The sequence below is a fragment of the Triturus cristatus genome, chromosome 5_1 (genome assembly GCF_964204655.1).
Source record: "Triturus cristatus chromosome 5_1, aTriCri1.1, whole genome shotgun sequence".
In the NCBI taxonomy this organism is placed as follows: Eukaryota; Metazoa; Chordata; class Amphibia; order Caudata; family Salamandridae; genus Triturus; species Triturus cristatus.
In genome coordinates, this window is record NC_140587.1 from 227,244,154 (window position 1) to 227,261,445 (window position 17,292).

Sequence of the window (17,292 nt, forward strand, 5' to 3'; positions counted from 1 at the left end):
TCAAAATATCGAAGCACTGATTCCTGTGCAGCCTATATGCTCCATACGCCACAGTGGGCGTGGCCTGCAGGCTCTCTGGTCAATGTAGTTGCACTGGGTTTTCTCAAGTGAGTCCGTGTTGCGATATTTGTTTCAAAGTCATAAACATCACAGTGGATTGACGATCACCTTAAAATCATCATGTGGCATTCTTACTCCTTCATGCTCGAAAGCTACCAGCCTCAGCGGAAATGTCAAGTGAACATCACCTTGGGAGCGCTTTGTTCTCAGCTGGGCTCTTCCGCGACCGAGGAGGCCGCTAAACACCAAACCAACAGAGTTCCCTCTTGTGGAAGAGCCAACACCAGGTAGGTTACTTTCAATCTTTATTGTGCACGAAGGCTGCGCACACGGGACAAAAGGTATCATGCAAAATTCATATGCCCAAGCCAGACGCGTTTCAAGTCAAAAGACCCTTCTTCAATGGTTGTCGGCATCAAAATATCGAAGCACTGATTCCTGTGCAGCCTATATGCTCCATACGCCACAGTGGGCGTGGCCTGCAGGCTCTCTGGTCAATGTAGTTGCACTGGGTTTTCTCAAGTGAGTCCGTGTTGCGATATTTGTTTCAAAGTCATAAACATCACAGTGGATTGACGATCACCTTAAAATCATCATGTGGCATTCTTACTCCTTCATGCTCTGAAGCTACCAGCCTCAGCGGAAATGTCAAGTGAACATCACCTTGGGAGCGCTTTGTTCTCAGCTGGGCTCTTCCGCGACCGAGGAGGCCGCTAAACACCAAACCAACAGAGTTCCCTCTTGTGGAAGATACATATATACATATATTTGGGGGGGAATACTTTTTTTTCACATACACATGATCTTAGTTGCCAAATTCTAAAATGGCTGTCAAACATCTTTGTTGATGAGAGGCAGCCAATCAAATCCAATTTTTTGATATCTTGGACCCACAGTACAAGAGCTTCCCTATATATACATACAATTTGAATCCTATTTCCTCAGAAATTACTTAAAGGAGATCTAGCTTTCTGGCAAATGAGGTGTTTTTCTGTTCAGCAGCTTTTCCTGTATTGCTGTTCAATTATTTTTATGGATCAACTTGATGGATCACCCTAAAACTTCCAGGTTTGGAGCTGAGGTGGCCCAACCTTTCTCTTTTAGAACGTTTCATGAAGATTTGTCAAATTGCACCAAAGTTAATAACAAACCATTAAATCCATTTCCTATGGAAACCAGGTTCTATACATAACTACAGAGTGGCAGCTGCCTCTGAGCTATACACACACACATATATGTATATATTTATATTTCCTATTAATATTTTATCTACTTTTGAAATGTATTAATTTTGCAGATTCAGAAATTGATTCGTTAAATATTACAAAAATGATTCTATTACACTTCAATTTATTGTATATTTGGTGTCTTCACATCATTGTTTATAATGCAATTAATTTAAATTCTGCCTTCTCCCTGAATTTTGTTTACAGCAGGATACTTTTGCTGATTTTGATGCAATGACTGATCGGCTCATGGATGAAATTATTCAGCATATTCAGTTGTACAATCTCTCAATAGCCAAAATCAGGTAAGTGCATAAAGATGTTTATTACCATACCAGATTCCTTTTGTCAAACAATGTCATTTGTCAATACATCCCTTTGATGACTTTCACATGAAGAATTGATTTAAATTGTGATATTCTGATCTCCATATAGTGGTTATATGTTAGATTCAACTTATCTGCAGGAGTAACCTTCAATGCATTAAATATTTTGTGACAGAGTGTCAAGAAAAAGCCCTGAACTAAACTGGATTAGGAAGTTTTCTGACTTGTATGAGAATCATGAGGAGATCTCCAACCCCCTATTGCCACTGGAAAAGAAAAGTGTTTTCAGTAGTGACTGCCCGCCGTGAGTGCGGCAGTTCCGTGGGGGTGATTAGGATGCGCTCGCCACACTGGTGGGCGCATCCTGCATTTTCAACATTGCGGTGGGCGGTGCTTACAGCGTCACCTGATGCAATGCCGAAAATGCAGGTTGTGCATATGCATGCAAAACGTGGCAGGCACCGTGCGGTGCCTGACATGTTGTGCATGCACATGCAGGGGGTACCATAGGTACCACCCATGTGCCCCCCTACACTCCCAACTTCAAACTTCGCATGACTTTCAGTGGCGGCAACACTGCCAGGGAAAGGCTGCCTCCTGCCTGCATCCTGATATGGATGGGGGTGTCTAGCAGACACCGCCACCATAATAAACCCTTTTCTGCCCGATCAACTCGACGACCGGGCGGAAAAGCTGGCGGACGGTCTTCCCGTCTGCCGCGGTTTCCCTACCAAACTAATATGGCGGGGGGAAATGGGTGGCGGGCGGGGAAGGATGTAGGGCAGATCGCCATGCGGGCGGTGACGATCCGCCCTACATCCTAATGGACCCCTTAGTGTTATATATCTCAGAGTGTGAGAATGTGTCACCTTTTGGCACTGTTGCATTGCTTGATAGAGAGATGGGTATCACCCGTGTACATTTGAAATTGAAATTGAAGGTGTGATTATGTCTGCTAAACCATGTTCACAGGTTAGAGCCTGTGCATGTCTTTAACTAACATTGTTAATGAGTCTTTGGATTTTGGTGAGATGAGTGAGGTGAGAAGATCTTCTGTAATGTTAAAAAATGTGGATTCACTGAATAGTTTGAATCATTATTCCCGTTCCTGTAAGATATTTTATAACTCTACATGAAATTTACCTGGTGTCTCATCTCAACTTGTAGATATCTTACTCTGAAAAGAGTTATGAGATAGGAAGTTGTTATGATATGCAGCTAAGTCCTGTGCCCAACCCTCTTAGCCTGCCAACCCGCTGCCTTTCTCATATTGTTTGCTGAAGTGTATCTATCTATCTATCTATCTATCTATCTATCTATCTATCTATCTATCTATCTATCTATCTATCTATCTATCTATCTATCTATCTATCTATCTATCTATCTATCTATCTATCTATCTATCTATCTATCTATCTATCTATCTATCTATCTATCTATCTATCTATCTATATATCTATCTATCTATCTATCTATCTATCTATCTATCTATCTATCTATCTATCTATCTATCTATCTATCTATCTATCTATCTATCTATCTATCTATCTATCTATCTATCTATCTATCTATCTATCTAATGATCTATCTATCTAGTCACTGAAAAAAAAGGTTAAAGGGACGTTATAGTTAGGTGAAAATATCTTTTAAAACATACTGTTTTAAATTAACAAGACCACTGAAAATCACCAATTATAGTTATCTCAAGTAACTATAACTTGTGATGTAAAATAACTATAACTCATGCCCCACCATATATTTTTTCACCAGCTGAAACTCCACAATTATAGGCGCACTCACAGTTAACGTTGCCCGTGACCATTTATTTCAGCATACAGACCAGATTTGCTTTGACTCTGGGTTCTTTCATCTTTCTTACAACCAACTATATACCAAGACTTACAAGTCCTAAAAAAGTTATATTTACATTACCACCCCACAATTCATAGCTCCAATACCCAATGCCTGCTGCAATTAACCTTGCAGAGCTGGAGAAGGTGACAAAGGCATGAGAAGCGGTCCTGGGCTTTCAAAATAGAACTCCAAAGGCTTCAGCACAATGGGGAAATGCCTGATGGAAATGAAGGCCAAACTGGCCCTGCCTGCAGAATATCACCATGAAAGGCTGAACATTCGCCGGTGTGGCAGGGAGTGCTTTAAGTATATGTCTGCAGCTTTAGAGTTGTTTCAAAACTTTCTGCATGGTGCTGGCACAGCCTCTTATTTTCCCTGTAAAGTACTCTATATCCCCAGTATTCGTATGCCTTATTCCTTGGTTCCTACCAATCAAGGTTGCTCTGGGGCACCAGTTGTTGACAAGAGTGGGAGTGCTTCCATATTGTTCCGCTCTTCTCCCCTGTCTCTGTAGGCTGTTGAGCAGACTTCATGACTCTTGGTGGCTTGTCTACCGGATGCTAAAAGGGGGCTTTTATGGTAAAGAGCAGCACTGTAGTAACACACAAAGCTTTATTGGCATTGTAGCAGTGTGCTGTCCGTTATGCCTTGTCTCGGAGCTTAGAAGTTTTACTTTTGGGGAAGTAATTTGATAATTTGCTCCTCTTCTCTCCATATGTGTCAACCCTTAAATGTTTGCATAGTACTTCCCTCATGAATATTCTCAAGGCATTGGTGTCCTAAAAACCACCACACGTGTTTCTCAAACCTGTCTTCAGTACTGATAACTTGCAGAGTTGTAGGTCGTGAGCTAGATAAAAGTGTTAGTTGTTGAATGTTTCTGTTGTGCCATTGTGTTTTATGATGTTGAAACATATCTCTATCAAACATTGATCCAAAACACTGTTTGCTTTTGATGAAGATGTAAGAGATGGCTTTGGAGTAGAGCATGGTGTGGAAATGGGCCATCCATATGGCCTACACCGAAGACGTGCTACAAATGTTTTATCTTTTGCAAACATAAATTCCTGTTGAGTTTTCCCCAAATTAATCTAAAGAGAGTTGCATGATCTATAAGTCTCAATGAATTGGCTTGCCCTCATGCAGAGGTTGCTTAACTTGATTTTTGTATCTTTGAATAGCTTTATTGGACATTCTCTGGGCACCATTATCATCAGATCAGTCCTTACCCGGCCACGTTTTCGATATTACCTCAACAAGCTGCACACATTCCTGTCTCTCTCCGGACCACACCTTGGAACACTGTATAACAACAGCACTCTTGTTAGTACAGGTATGTGCTCGACTTTGGTGAATAGATATGACTAATATGCACAGATATAGCCACTCATGTTCTGACATTTGCAGAATACCTTTCTCCACTGCATAAATGTTTTTAACATAGACAAACATTTAGAAACACTCACATGATAGTCTGTTGATTGTCTACAAAGCAGGGTATGATAAATGTCAGAACACCAGAGTTCGGAGTGCCCTAATGCTTGTCCTCATAATGTAGACTTGCAGGATCTTGTTAATTATTTTAGCACTCTAAGGGCTGTAATGTAATTTTAAATGCCCCAAACCTGACATGCAAAGGAATATTAGAGCAGGTCTGTACCAGCCATTATTGGCCCTGAGTGACTCCAGTGCTTTGACTAGAACTCTCAACATTCTATTGATCAAATATATCCTTAGAGCCCGACCTGGTAGGCTCTACCGGCCTTTAAAGGCCCAGCATTAAAGGCCCGAGCCAAATGTGTGGGCCTTTAACAAGGGAGTGGGCCTTTAATGGCTTGTAGAGCCCACTAGGAGGGCTCTAAGGCTATATTTGATCATTACAATGTTGAGAGTTCTAAGGCTATTAGAACATTCTGCCCCTAGAAGGCAGAATGTTCTAATTAGTAAAAACAAAGGCCCCTTGGAGCCCGAGGGGGTTTAAATCCCCTCGGGCTCTGAGAGGCCTTTGTTCACAGTAACAGCTGTGAAAGTAAAACAACATTGGATTGTTGCTCTCCGGGCTTCTACCAGCCAGCAGAGCACTCCATTGTTTACAATAAAGTGCTCAACATTCCAATGTTCTAATATAGCCTTTGAGCCCACCATAGCGGGCTCTACCAGCCATTAAATGGATTGGGCCTTTAATGGCCGGAAGAACCCACCACGGAGGACTCTAAGGCTAATATAACATTCAAGCTCTAAAGGGCAGAATGTTCTAATTTAAAAAACAAAGGCCTCAAGGAGCCCGAGGGGACTGAAATCCACTTGAGCTCCATGAGGCCTTTGTTCTCAGCAGCAGCTGTGAACAAACATTAGAATGTTGGAGCTCCGGGCTTCTTCCGGCCATTAGAAGCTCCCAACATTCTAATGTACTTATTAAACAATCTTATCCAAAGGAGAGGGCACTTCTAGGTAGGTATTGACCAGGGTGTATTAAGAGGATCCCTAGGGAAGCCATGGGCCCTGTTCTTCCCTAGTCAGTACCTACCTGGGAGTGTCCTTCGACTTGGATAATATTCCTATTGTAAATCAGACCATTAAAATATGGGGTGAAATTCACAAAATAGTTTTTATATGGTGTGTTTTTCAAGGGACTATTTAAGTTGGAGGTAAAATGAAGCATAGCTTGTTGATAACGTTCACCTTTTTTCTCCCACTGAAATACATGCAAGATTTTAATCACAATATAATTCATTTGCTGGTGGTTACATATTAGTGTTACGAATTTCACTATGTGAAACTACTGACCCACTTCTGGTGTTTGATGAACCATGTTTGAGAGCAAATTGTTTTCTTCCATGCTTTTCTCATGGAAATTATGAGAACTGCATCAGAAGTTATGATGAGTACACATTTTCTATAGGTACACAAACATCTTCCTCAGCCATGAAAGGAAAAAATCTGATTTGTTGAGTAATTCATGTACTTACCACAGTAGGCTGTGTTAAAGAAGATATACAACCAGCTAGTTAAAAACATGCCAGGGCAGGTATAGCCTTTTAGGTATTTTTGGCACATTATATTTTAAAGGGGTGAACAAAATTAGTGAAAGAGATCCCTACCTAAGCCCAGCATCCCATTCCTGCAACTGTGTCCTCAGGTTATCTATCATTTCTCTCACGTAATACATCCTTAATTTAAATGTAGGAACATTGTGCTATACATTTTTTTTTTATCTTCCACTTAAATGTGCATCAGAAGATTTTTAGAGGCTCAAAGGAGATGCTGTTTCGGCATTTAATTGTTCTTTTTAATTTCTCTACTTCCTTTTGTCATTAGTTGAATATCCCTGCATGATTGTGCACTGTTTCATAAATATTTTTATTGTGTGCTTTATATAAGGAAATGATAAAATACGACATTCAAAGGTAATCACATTTGAAAAAAGCTAACATTGCAAATCAGACGGATGTATGACGTTACAGCGCATACTTTTACAACGCATGCACTTACAACGCAATTTTTACAACGCAACATCCACTACAACGCATTCCATTACATCGCATGACACTACAACGCATTTTAAAAAACTACCTTTACAACGCATTCCATTACATCGCATACTACCTTTACAACGCATACCATTACAACGCATAATGTTACATTGCATTTAAGGTAAGTATAGGATAGTATAGGGGTAAAAATTACTATTCTTACTCCAGGGGGTGCAACAGTAGGGTAAGTGTTGGATAGTATAGGGGTAAAAATTACTATTCTTACTCCAGGGGGTGCAACAGTAGGGTAAGTGTTGGATAGTATAGGGGTAAAAATTACTATTCTAACTCCAGGGGGTGCAACAGTAGGGTAAGTGTTGGATAGTATAGGGGTAAAAATTACTATTCTTACTCCAGGGGGTGCAACAGTAGGGTAAGTGTTGGATAGTATAGGGGTAAAAATTACTATTCTAACTCCAGGGGGTGCAACAGTAGGGTAAGTGTTGGATAGTATAGGGGTAAAAATTACTATTCTAACTCCAGGGGGTGCAACAGTAGGGTAAGTGTTGGATAGTGTAGGGGTTAAAAATTAATATTCTAACTCCAATGGTATGCATTGTAATGGTATGCGTTGTAATGCCTGCGTTGTACTGACATGCGATGTAGTGTCTGCGTTGTAATGGTATGCGTTGTAATGGTATGCGTTGTAGTGTCATGCGTTGTAAAGGATGTTCCGTTGTAATGCCTGCGTTGTAAGTGTAGTGCGATGTGATAGTTGCGTTGTAAAGGTTGTTTCCCAATCAGACAGAACAGCGAGGATACTTAAAAAAAAAAAAAAAGTAAACATAATATGAAAACTGAAAGGATTGCTTTCAGCGCCTTTTTTTTAGGAACTAGTAGTAGCCAATATGAGAACATTTCCATGTGCACATGTCTCTTGCAAGCACAATCTGTGAGCTAGGTGAGCATGAGGCATGTCTGAGGTGCTAACTATGAATCTCCTGGGCAGATATTGACTGTCTCGGAGCTACTGAAAATGCTGCATTTTTGGTAGTGTACAGCTATGTGATTTACAATACAGATCGTTACTCTTCCTCATAACAGTGGTTGAACAAGGACCTTAAAGTATTAGCATTGTGACACATGTTATCTAGATGTCTTTTAGTGTCTGATTTCCGCCCAGGGTTAGAAGTAAGACTGCTGTTATGTAGAAAAAGTATGCCAACAACTTCAAATACAGTATACAAATCCTATGTAATATATAATCCATAATAAGTGTGTTGTGGCATGCCCTTCCTTATATAAAACAGCAAATTTATTGTTAAAGTGTTTTCCTTTTAAGGTGATTAATTTAATGTTTATTTTTTATGCCAGAAGAACAATTTTCACATGGATGTAAAGCATAGTCACTACATATTCTCAAAGTCACTTGAGATAAGTTTAAAGTATCAAGCGACAGCAAATTCCATTAAATACATAAACGCCTCTTTTATTTCTAGGTTTGTGGCTCATGCAAAAATTCAAAAAATCAGGATCTCTACTCCAGTTGACCTTCCGGGACAATGCAGATCCACGGAAATCTTTCCTTTATCAACTAAGCCAGAAGCCAGGTTGGTGAAGTTTAAGGTGGCTTGTGAAAAACATAGACATAGCCAGTTAGAATTGTATTGGGGCTTTAGGAATACTTTTTTTCTGCTGAATGATGCTTATCGCTTCATTATTTTCCACACTTACCGGTAACAGTTTATCATTTTCATGTAAATGTTCCATTTAGAATTCAGTTTAGTAAAAATATTTGTAAGTTATACTCATCAGAAAGGCATACACATCTATACATCTGCGATTTGTTTTTAGCAATTCAATCTGTATGTCTTCATAAACAAAGAACTGAACTATTTTACACTTTCTCAATCAACAATAAGTGCAAAGTTTGGAAGGGTTCTGGATGTTCAATGCAATTGCTGTCACTCCAATAAACCTTATGGTCTAACATTACAAATTATAGTTTAATCGTAAATTATCGTCACTAAGAAAGTAAAACTGTTATTATTTAAAACCATAGCAACCTTTATTTAAGCCAATTTCTTACTTTTTTTATTATATTTTAAAAGTATGCATAGCTTAGTTTGGATACTGAGTACAACACGTATCACATTCAAATGAGAAACATGATTTATTTGTTCTTCCTTTTCCCTTATTTTCATTCAAAAGTTAATTTTTCATAGATCAGAAGGCCCCTCGAGAAAGATGAGGTAGAAGGTTTAATTTTCTTTGCAATTATTATTCTAGTAATTTAGAACAACTAATGTCATACCCAAATGTTGTTAAAAGATCCATTTTAGTTTTGTACCCTGTTCCAATTAAGGCACTGAACACCCAGGGCCTGGTTCATGAACGGCCTGCACAGTTGTATGGGAGTCTCCACGCTCCGCCCCAAACGCAGACACTACCTCTCAACTGCGATGCCTCCGCCACGAGAGCGGAGGCCCTTTGTGAATCAGGCCCCCAGTATTTCGCTGCCTGGTTTTGGAAAAGGAGTACCATTATGCTGGACGCTATATTTAGAATTCAACAGTATAGTGAAGTTTGCAGTGGCAAACGCTATAATAAAACAAAAATAATAATTAAAGTAAAAGTAAAAAAGAGTTGAAAACTGTGCTTTGTGTTGCCTGTGATAAAGTATCTAATTACCTGCCTTTTATGTAATTTTTTAATCTGGTATGATAGTAGCAGGTAATATACAGGTTATGGTTTGAATCACCGGCAGAGGAGGCTTAGCATATTATCCAAAGTGGTTAAATGGGCTCAATAACATATACAAATAGAAATATGTTTAACCTCAACATCATAGCTGGGATTGGCTGATCAGAATGTAGCTACATGTGTTCTGCTCCGAAAACAAACTTTTTTTTACAAAAACAACTTTGCTATATTATACCCTTTGCACAGTTGCACATTTTTCAAATTAGGCATTTAGGAATCAAGGAAATTATTTCACCACTTGAAGGTGGTAAAATAAAATGCTTAAAATCCATGATTTTGCTGCAAATGCTTCTATCCTATCTATCTATCTATCTATCTATCTATCTATCTATCTATCTATCTATCTATCTATCTATCTATCTATCTATCTATCTATCTATCTATCTATCTATCTATCTATCTATCTATCTATCTATCTATCTATCTATCTATCTATCTCTTTGTGTGTGTGTGTGTGTGTGTATAGATATATATATATATATACACATAGATGCATGTTAGAATTCGGGTTTGTAGATGACAGAGGTATGCACCCTATCTAAGTACAGACCACAATTCTAGTCAGGGTAAGTCAGTTACACACTTAAATCAGCCTGTGCTCACCCTCTGATAGATTGGCAAAGAGCTGTCAGGCTTAACATAAGAGGTACTATGTAAAGCAGGTGTACATAAGAGGATACAGTAACACAGTGAAAACACCACAAAAAAACTCCACATTGAGGTATGAAAATAGTATCTCTTTAATCTTCAAAATAAGACAAAAGTGATAATAATCCAACTAAAGCATCTCAAGTTACGCATACTTCAAAAATGTATAATGCTGAAAGAGCCCTTGTGCTTTCAGTAGGTTCTTAACGGTTACACTGGGAAAATGACAACGATCCACACTGCATATCAGGAACAGACTTTCTCCCTAGGTAAACGCGAAGCAATGCTTTCAAAGTTATTACAGTTTAAATGCAGTGTCAAGGTTGCAGGAGCCTGACCTACTCGCTCCATTGGCCACCTGCGAGATTGCTGGTGGTCGACAGGGATCTTGTAAGTCCCGGTATGCATAGTACCTTTCTAGGGGGATTGTGGTGTTGCCGTAGGCCTCGGGATCAGGACCCATGTTGCTGGAGTCTCCCCTAGCTGGATGCGATATGGTGAATGGCGTCACAGAGGGCAGATGTCTTGCCTTGATGCGATCAGAGTGCGTCTGGTCGCATTGGACTGCCTTCGGGCGCTGCTGCCTCAGCAAAGTTGACAAACACTCTGGTCTTCACTCGAGCAGGCAGACATGGCGGTTCTTGATTGGTGTACTGCAACCATGCGTGTGGGTGCCCAAAAGCGGCTGCCGACACTCTGTGGCAGCCCAGGACTGGTTGAAGGCATCAGCAAAGTCAGACTACGGATTAGCAGAGCCTAGCAGTGGTCATTTGTGAGAATTAAATCTTTGATGATGCTGAGATTTTCTGAACAGGGAGCAAGTCAACAAGGCCTTGGAGTTACTTAGGTTTTCAAAAGGTTGTAGAAAGCAGGTCCAGTCCTTCTCACGGACCAGATCAGAGGCAGCAGGCACACACAGCAGAGCAGGTAGCATAGTGGCAGTCCCTCCTGTAGCTCAGCAATCAGCAGGCAGCAGGCCAACACAGCAAAGCAGTTAGCAGAGTGGCAGCCCCTCCTGTAGCACAGCTCCTCTTATTGGCAGAGTAGCCTTAGGAACCCAAAGTGAACTAGTGAGAGGGGGTCATAAACCCAATACATATACCCAAATGTGTCCTTGAAGTGGAGATGACTACAAAGTAAAGACTTTGTGGTGCAAAAGTCTCCTTTCAGCCCAGCTCTGTCTGGCAGCCTATCTGCGGGGGTAAATCAGTGTTTTGTTTGGGGCCAGGCCGCTGCCGATTCAGGTGTATGTGTCAGCTCCTCCCCTCCCTCTTGCCCAAGAAGACCCATCAGTATGCAGATGAATGCAGATGCAGCTGAGTGTCCTGCACTTGTGGCTGTCTAGAGGAAATGCACAAAGTGTAGCTGTCACCCCACCCCAGATATATATTGGAGATAGGCTGTAAGACATATAAGAGAGCTAAGAACAAATAAATGTCCACTTTTTATAAGTGGCATTTCTAGATTAGAAATACCACATCCAATGTTACCACTTAAGATGATTTGCCATTACCAATCCAATGATATAAAACATAAAGCAGCTACTCCTCTGCAATCAGGAATTTCACTCAAAAGGGTATTTAAGAAATTCCCGATGTTAACCCACGAGAGGAGCAGGCCTCACAGTAGTGAAAAGGAACTTGGGTGTTTGGCCCTAACAGCACATATAAAACAAATAGGTACCTGTCCTACCTTTTACTTACATGCCACCCTGCCCTCAGGACTACCTATGGCCTCCCTTAAGGGTGACTGATATGTAATAAAATGGGAGTTTAAGGCTTGGCACGTAGTTGGAAATGCCAAGTCGAGGTGTCAGTGAACTGTGCTCACAGGCCCTGCAGTGGAAGGTCTGAGTCAGGTTTAAAGGGCTACTTTTTGTGGGTGGAATAATCAGCGCCTTTGCTACACTTTCTCTCACTGACTTAACAATATTGGGTCCACAATTTGATGCCAAAACCTAAAACCGTGTAGTGTAAATTAAGGAATGCAATTTATCAGCAAATCTCTTTGTACTGTGTTTGCTGTCTTTAGGAATTCATATTTTACTATAAATACAATATTACAACATGTAGGAGAAAAAGTTGACTTCAGAGCAAAGTGAGCGTGAGCTCCCACATTCTCAATTTAGAAAGTTCTTTTTGAACATTAAATGCATTTATATTTCAGGCCAAAAACTACTCCCTGAGAAGTAGATTTGTCTCTATCTCACATGCAATGATTTATTTATTCTCTGATATTAGGTTTAATAATTTAGCACTTCCCATTATAGCGAAAGGAGGAAAGGCGCTCAGTAGCGAAGATGAGAATTGCAAGGAGACAAGCTCTATTTTTGTTTTTCTTTTGGGACTGTGCGTATTGGAGGGGCAGGGGGAGTTTTATGGTTTGACCACGTTATGCCACTTAATAGATAGCTGTAAAAAAAATATATAACTGTGTAATTTCGAAGTGTCACTGAGTATGTGGCATTCTAGGACACAATATATTCTGGATTGGCAATATTAGTTATACTTAATATATTTAGACATAACTGATGCCTTTTTTTAGGCTTCATCTAAATGTGAGGCATAGTTAGTTCACTACTGGGTTCACTAAACTCTGAACCGGCACAAATTTTGCCCACCTGCTGTAATTATCCAGAGGATAAAAAGTACAGTAATTGTTGGGGCAGATGGAATTTTGAATAGTAAAAAAGAATACTCCATGTTATGGCCCATTAACGAGTTTAAGCATGGAATAGTACGTATTGAATAGACTTGGTAAAGACCTCAAGCCACGGTGGCAGTTTTTATTCAGGAACATTTTAAAGATTTTGAGGGCCTAATGCCAAACATATTTTGGGGGCCCCTGTTTGGAAAAGATTTTTAATTATAATCCAATTTCACCTCTTTGAGACCCTCTTTAACCAGGTTACTTACAGTGCACAGGCACACTCCTCCAAATTTTTTATATGTTGAATATGGAGAGGATGTAGCCTTTCGGCAAGAGCGGTGGGCCTCGAAGTTGGGGAACCGGGTTCAAGTCTCGACAACGACGCTCAACTTCCTGTGATTCTGGGCAAATCAATTAATCTCCCCGTGCCTAATAAAAAAAAACGAATGTGTCCATCTGTAGCGAAACTGGTGCTCATGTAAAACGCTCTGAAACCCGATGTCTTGGGTCTAGTTCGCGCTATATAAAACTCTAAAAACAACAAAAAACAATAAAAAACAATGTTCACAGCTAATATTCAGGGGTAGTGATGTATTTTCAATATTGTAACACAGCATCAGCTCACTACTATTACTGCAAATATTGTCTGTGACACCCTCCCATTTCTTATATGTGAGGTACTATTTTGAACTAAAAAACATTTTTTTTTAATGGATGGTGCATGAAATATAAACACAACATGTCTCTGCAAAATGTCTATTATAGACTCTCGCACATCACCCACGTTAAAAATAAATTAAAGGAACAATTAAGAACAATATTTAAAACAATCTGTTTAAGAATTATTCATGGCCATCAGGACAACACTCTCTGCAGAACAGAGCTGGCTTTATCAGTGGTCCCCCGAAAGGCTGGGGCCCTGGCCACAGCCCACCTTGCCCATGCCGTAAACACCTCTGTGTTTACTGGTTCTATGAAGTACCTCAAACCCCTTGAAGGCACTTGTGACCATGAACTCAATGTACCACAATTGAGTAAAGTGAACATCATCTAATCTATGATCACATAAAATATTTCATATTCGCAGTTTAGACACCATCATCTTTTAGTGCTGTGTTTCACACTTAGGTCCTAGGTGCAAGATAAACTGTCATGTTATGCTAATTTAGTATTACCATGCAGTAAATCCACTCCACTGCCATCCATTTACGAATTAAGCTCAATGGAATGGGGAATTACCATGTGAAACCAATTTTTGCAGTCGTAAAACTATACAGACTTCCCACTTCCATATGGTTCATCACATAACATTACAACCTGCTCTTGACAGGGGGAAAATGTATGTGGTAACTTCAAGATCATGTGGTTGAATAAGAGAGGTGTGTTGGAGGGATTAGGGAAGGAAAGGGAACAGGAAGGTTATTTGTGGCAGGAGGACCATTGCATGCGGAGAAACACGGGGAATGAGGCTTTCCCACTCCTGCAACCAAAGTCTCATGAGATGATTCAGACCAGAGTTACTGATCTGAAAAATCAGGTCTTGCTCTCCCACACCTTGAAAAACTGGGTGTGCAAAAAACCTACCAAGTCAGAATCAGGTGAAGGGAAATTACATGCAGTAATTTTGCTCCGCCTCATTCAGAATCAGAGCCTACATATGCTGTCATAAGGGTCCAGCTTCTCTACAAATGGATATGTTTTATGTTATTGCCACACTTTATTTATTTCAGATTCATATCAGTGAATCTGTTCTGAAGCTGTGATAGTTTCAAATTTGGGAAGTACAGTTGTAACAAATGTTCCATTTGTGTGTGGTCTCCCCTGATTTTCCACCCTTTTTCTGGACTCTATTTATGTTTTAACTCAGGACTCTGTTGATTACATCACTGCCAATCAGTGCCAAGGTGCATGTGCTCTGTGCCAATTGGTGTTTTTAACGCTCCAGTTAGGCCTTTGTAAAGTGGCACAGAAATTGCCCCAGTGGTGGGGAACTAAATGTCATATGTGAGTTAGTGTGTATTTACAACACCCACATATATGACAAATATTTCTGGCTACCAGAAGCATCACTGTGCTCTGGCTGTGCTGTGGTTTAAAAGTACTCCAGTGACACAGGGAAAGAAAAGGGGCTTTTGCCATTTAGAGAAAAATATTTTTTATATATGTATAACTCACCCCCTAAAGTGTGCCTTCTAAGCCAACAGTCCAGGGCATTTTTTTAAAACAGTGTCATACACTGCATGCTTGGAATAGTGTGCACCCACATTGAATAAATACCCAAGTGCGGTTTTCACTGTGTAAATTAACCTAGATTGTCCGTGAATAATCCTAAATCTAATTAAAAAACTTGTACTTGGACAAATGGTAGAAAAAATTGCAAAAGGTTTTCAAAAATCACATTTAAAACAGGTTTTAGCCAGTTGATGGTACTTGATCTCATTAGGGGGATGACTAAGGGTAAGCCCCTCAAGATAGAAGAAGAGGTTAGCCAATTTGGATTTATGGCTCTTACAGTAAATTGAAATACTGCAAAAGGTGGCATGCATAAGACGAGAAATGGGTGGATAAAATTCTCCAATCTCTGGCTAGTGCACATGTTATGGATGGCACCTGACAACCAACTCCTTAGGACATACCTGGACTAGGAAAAATAAAATCTGAAGAAAGAAGACACTACTGGATGCAAAGGATGGAAGGACTCCTACTATAATTGGCACCCGGGAACTGGAGGTGCCAGGTGGTAGACCACTTGCTTGCCTACTCCAGGAACCCAAAAAGCAGACAGGCTCCGGACTCCAAAAGGACCCAGCTTTACATAGAGGACTGGACCCTGCAGGAGCCCTGGCTGGAAAGGGAGGTGGTGAAATAAAATTCTGCCTGCAAGACTTGGTGGCTTCAGGAGTGACCAAAAAGATGTTTTACAGCAGTTTGCCCAAGTAGAGTGCGCACATGGTGGGTGCTTTATGCGGCACTGAAAATTGGTTCAGTGTGACCATACGCTAAAGGTACCAGACCTCATGGAGCCTTGCACCGTTAAGGCCTACAGCTTTGCCTTGTTGGACGATTTAATAAACCAAATGGTGACTAAGGGCCTTGCATCTGGCGGTGTGGGAGCAGGACCGCCCGCTCCTCCAAACCCATGTTTGAACTGCCCACCAAATTAAGAGTTTTCTCCTGACTGGTGAGGCGCTTTTTGAAAAAGGCACCGCAATGAGAACGTCAAAATCAGTACCTTCACGGCATGGACTGCTGCAGTGCATGTACACAGCGGCCACATGTTGTGCATCCACATGGCATTACGCACTTGGGAAGGCAACTTATCAAATAATCATGCACAACCCCGGTCATGAAGTGACTGTGGGAAAAGTGTAGACAGGAATTAGGTACTTTATTACATGCCATAAGGCCATTCCTTTAGTAGCAGTTCTATTACCTAAGGTTGTTAATTCTATGGTTCCAGTACACTGCACAAATAATCCTGGTTCTTGATTTGACATCATGTCCATCACTTGAATTGGACTAACACACCTGGTAACTTTAAAGAGCAAGACTGGAAACAGGATTTAGTGATGACATCATGAAGTAAGGTGGCAACCCTACTGTCAATACTTGTGAAAACTAAGTGTTATATTCTGACAATGCTAATGCTTTCTAGAAGAATGTTAGGACAACTGCCCCAGATCATTACTACCTGAAGCTTACTCATATTTGACACTTTGAAAACTGGTATTTAAAAAATATAAAAAACAAAACACAGGGACACTCAAAGCCATATAGATAGCCATAAAATAATAAATGTCTTGATGATTCTTTTAGCAGTGCTTTGGGTTTCTAAGCCTTCTCTTAAGGCCCTAATCAATTTGCTTATGCAGAGTAGCCTTTATTTGGAAGGAAGGAAAACCAAAATATGTTGGGTTGAAAAATGTGTTGGGTTGAGACAGTTAAAAGATCAGTTTTAAACAGTTGTTGCAGTGCAAGGCAGCCCACTGACGATTGAAAAGAGACCTAGCCAGCATTTGGGAAGAGGATGTGGTCCGTCGGCTTAAACTGCAGGAAACCAGGGTTCGAGCCTCGAGGTCGCGTCCACATCCTGTGATTCTGGGCAAATCACTTAATCTCCCCGTGCCTGAATATGTAATGTAAATACAGTGCTCATGTACAGCGCTCCAATACCTTCGGGTCGAGTTCGCGCTATATAAAAGATGCAAAAAAAAATATATATATATATAAGAAGCCAGACTCTCCTCTGGATTTGTAAAGTGGATCAATATTTTAGACCATGTTTAGAAATGA

General features: G+C 40.4%; 1 protein-coding gene across 4 annotated transcripts in view; it reads left to right on the forward strand.

Moving 5' to 3' along the window:
* Positions 1-17,292, forward strand: part of FAM135B (family with sequence similarity 135 member B) — a 1,149,009-nt gene that overhangs the window by 1,120,649 nt on the left and 11,068 nt on the right. For all 4 annotated transcript variants that reach the window (XM_085604871.1, XM_085604873.1, XM_085604872.1 and 1 more), the window contains 3 exons: positions 1,494-1,591; positions 4,648-4,799; positions 8,439-8,549. In XM_085604871.1, the coding sequence (XP_085460997.1) occupies positions 1,494-1,591; positions 4,648-4,799; positions 8,439-8,549 (361 nt within the window). The remainder of the gene's footprint in view (positions 1-1,493; positions 1,592-4,647; positions 4,800-8,438; positions 8,550-17,292) is intronic.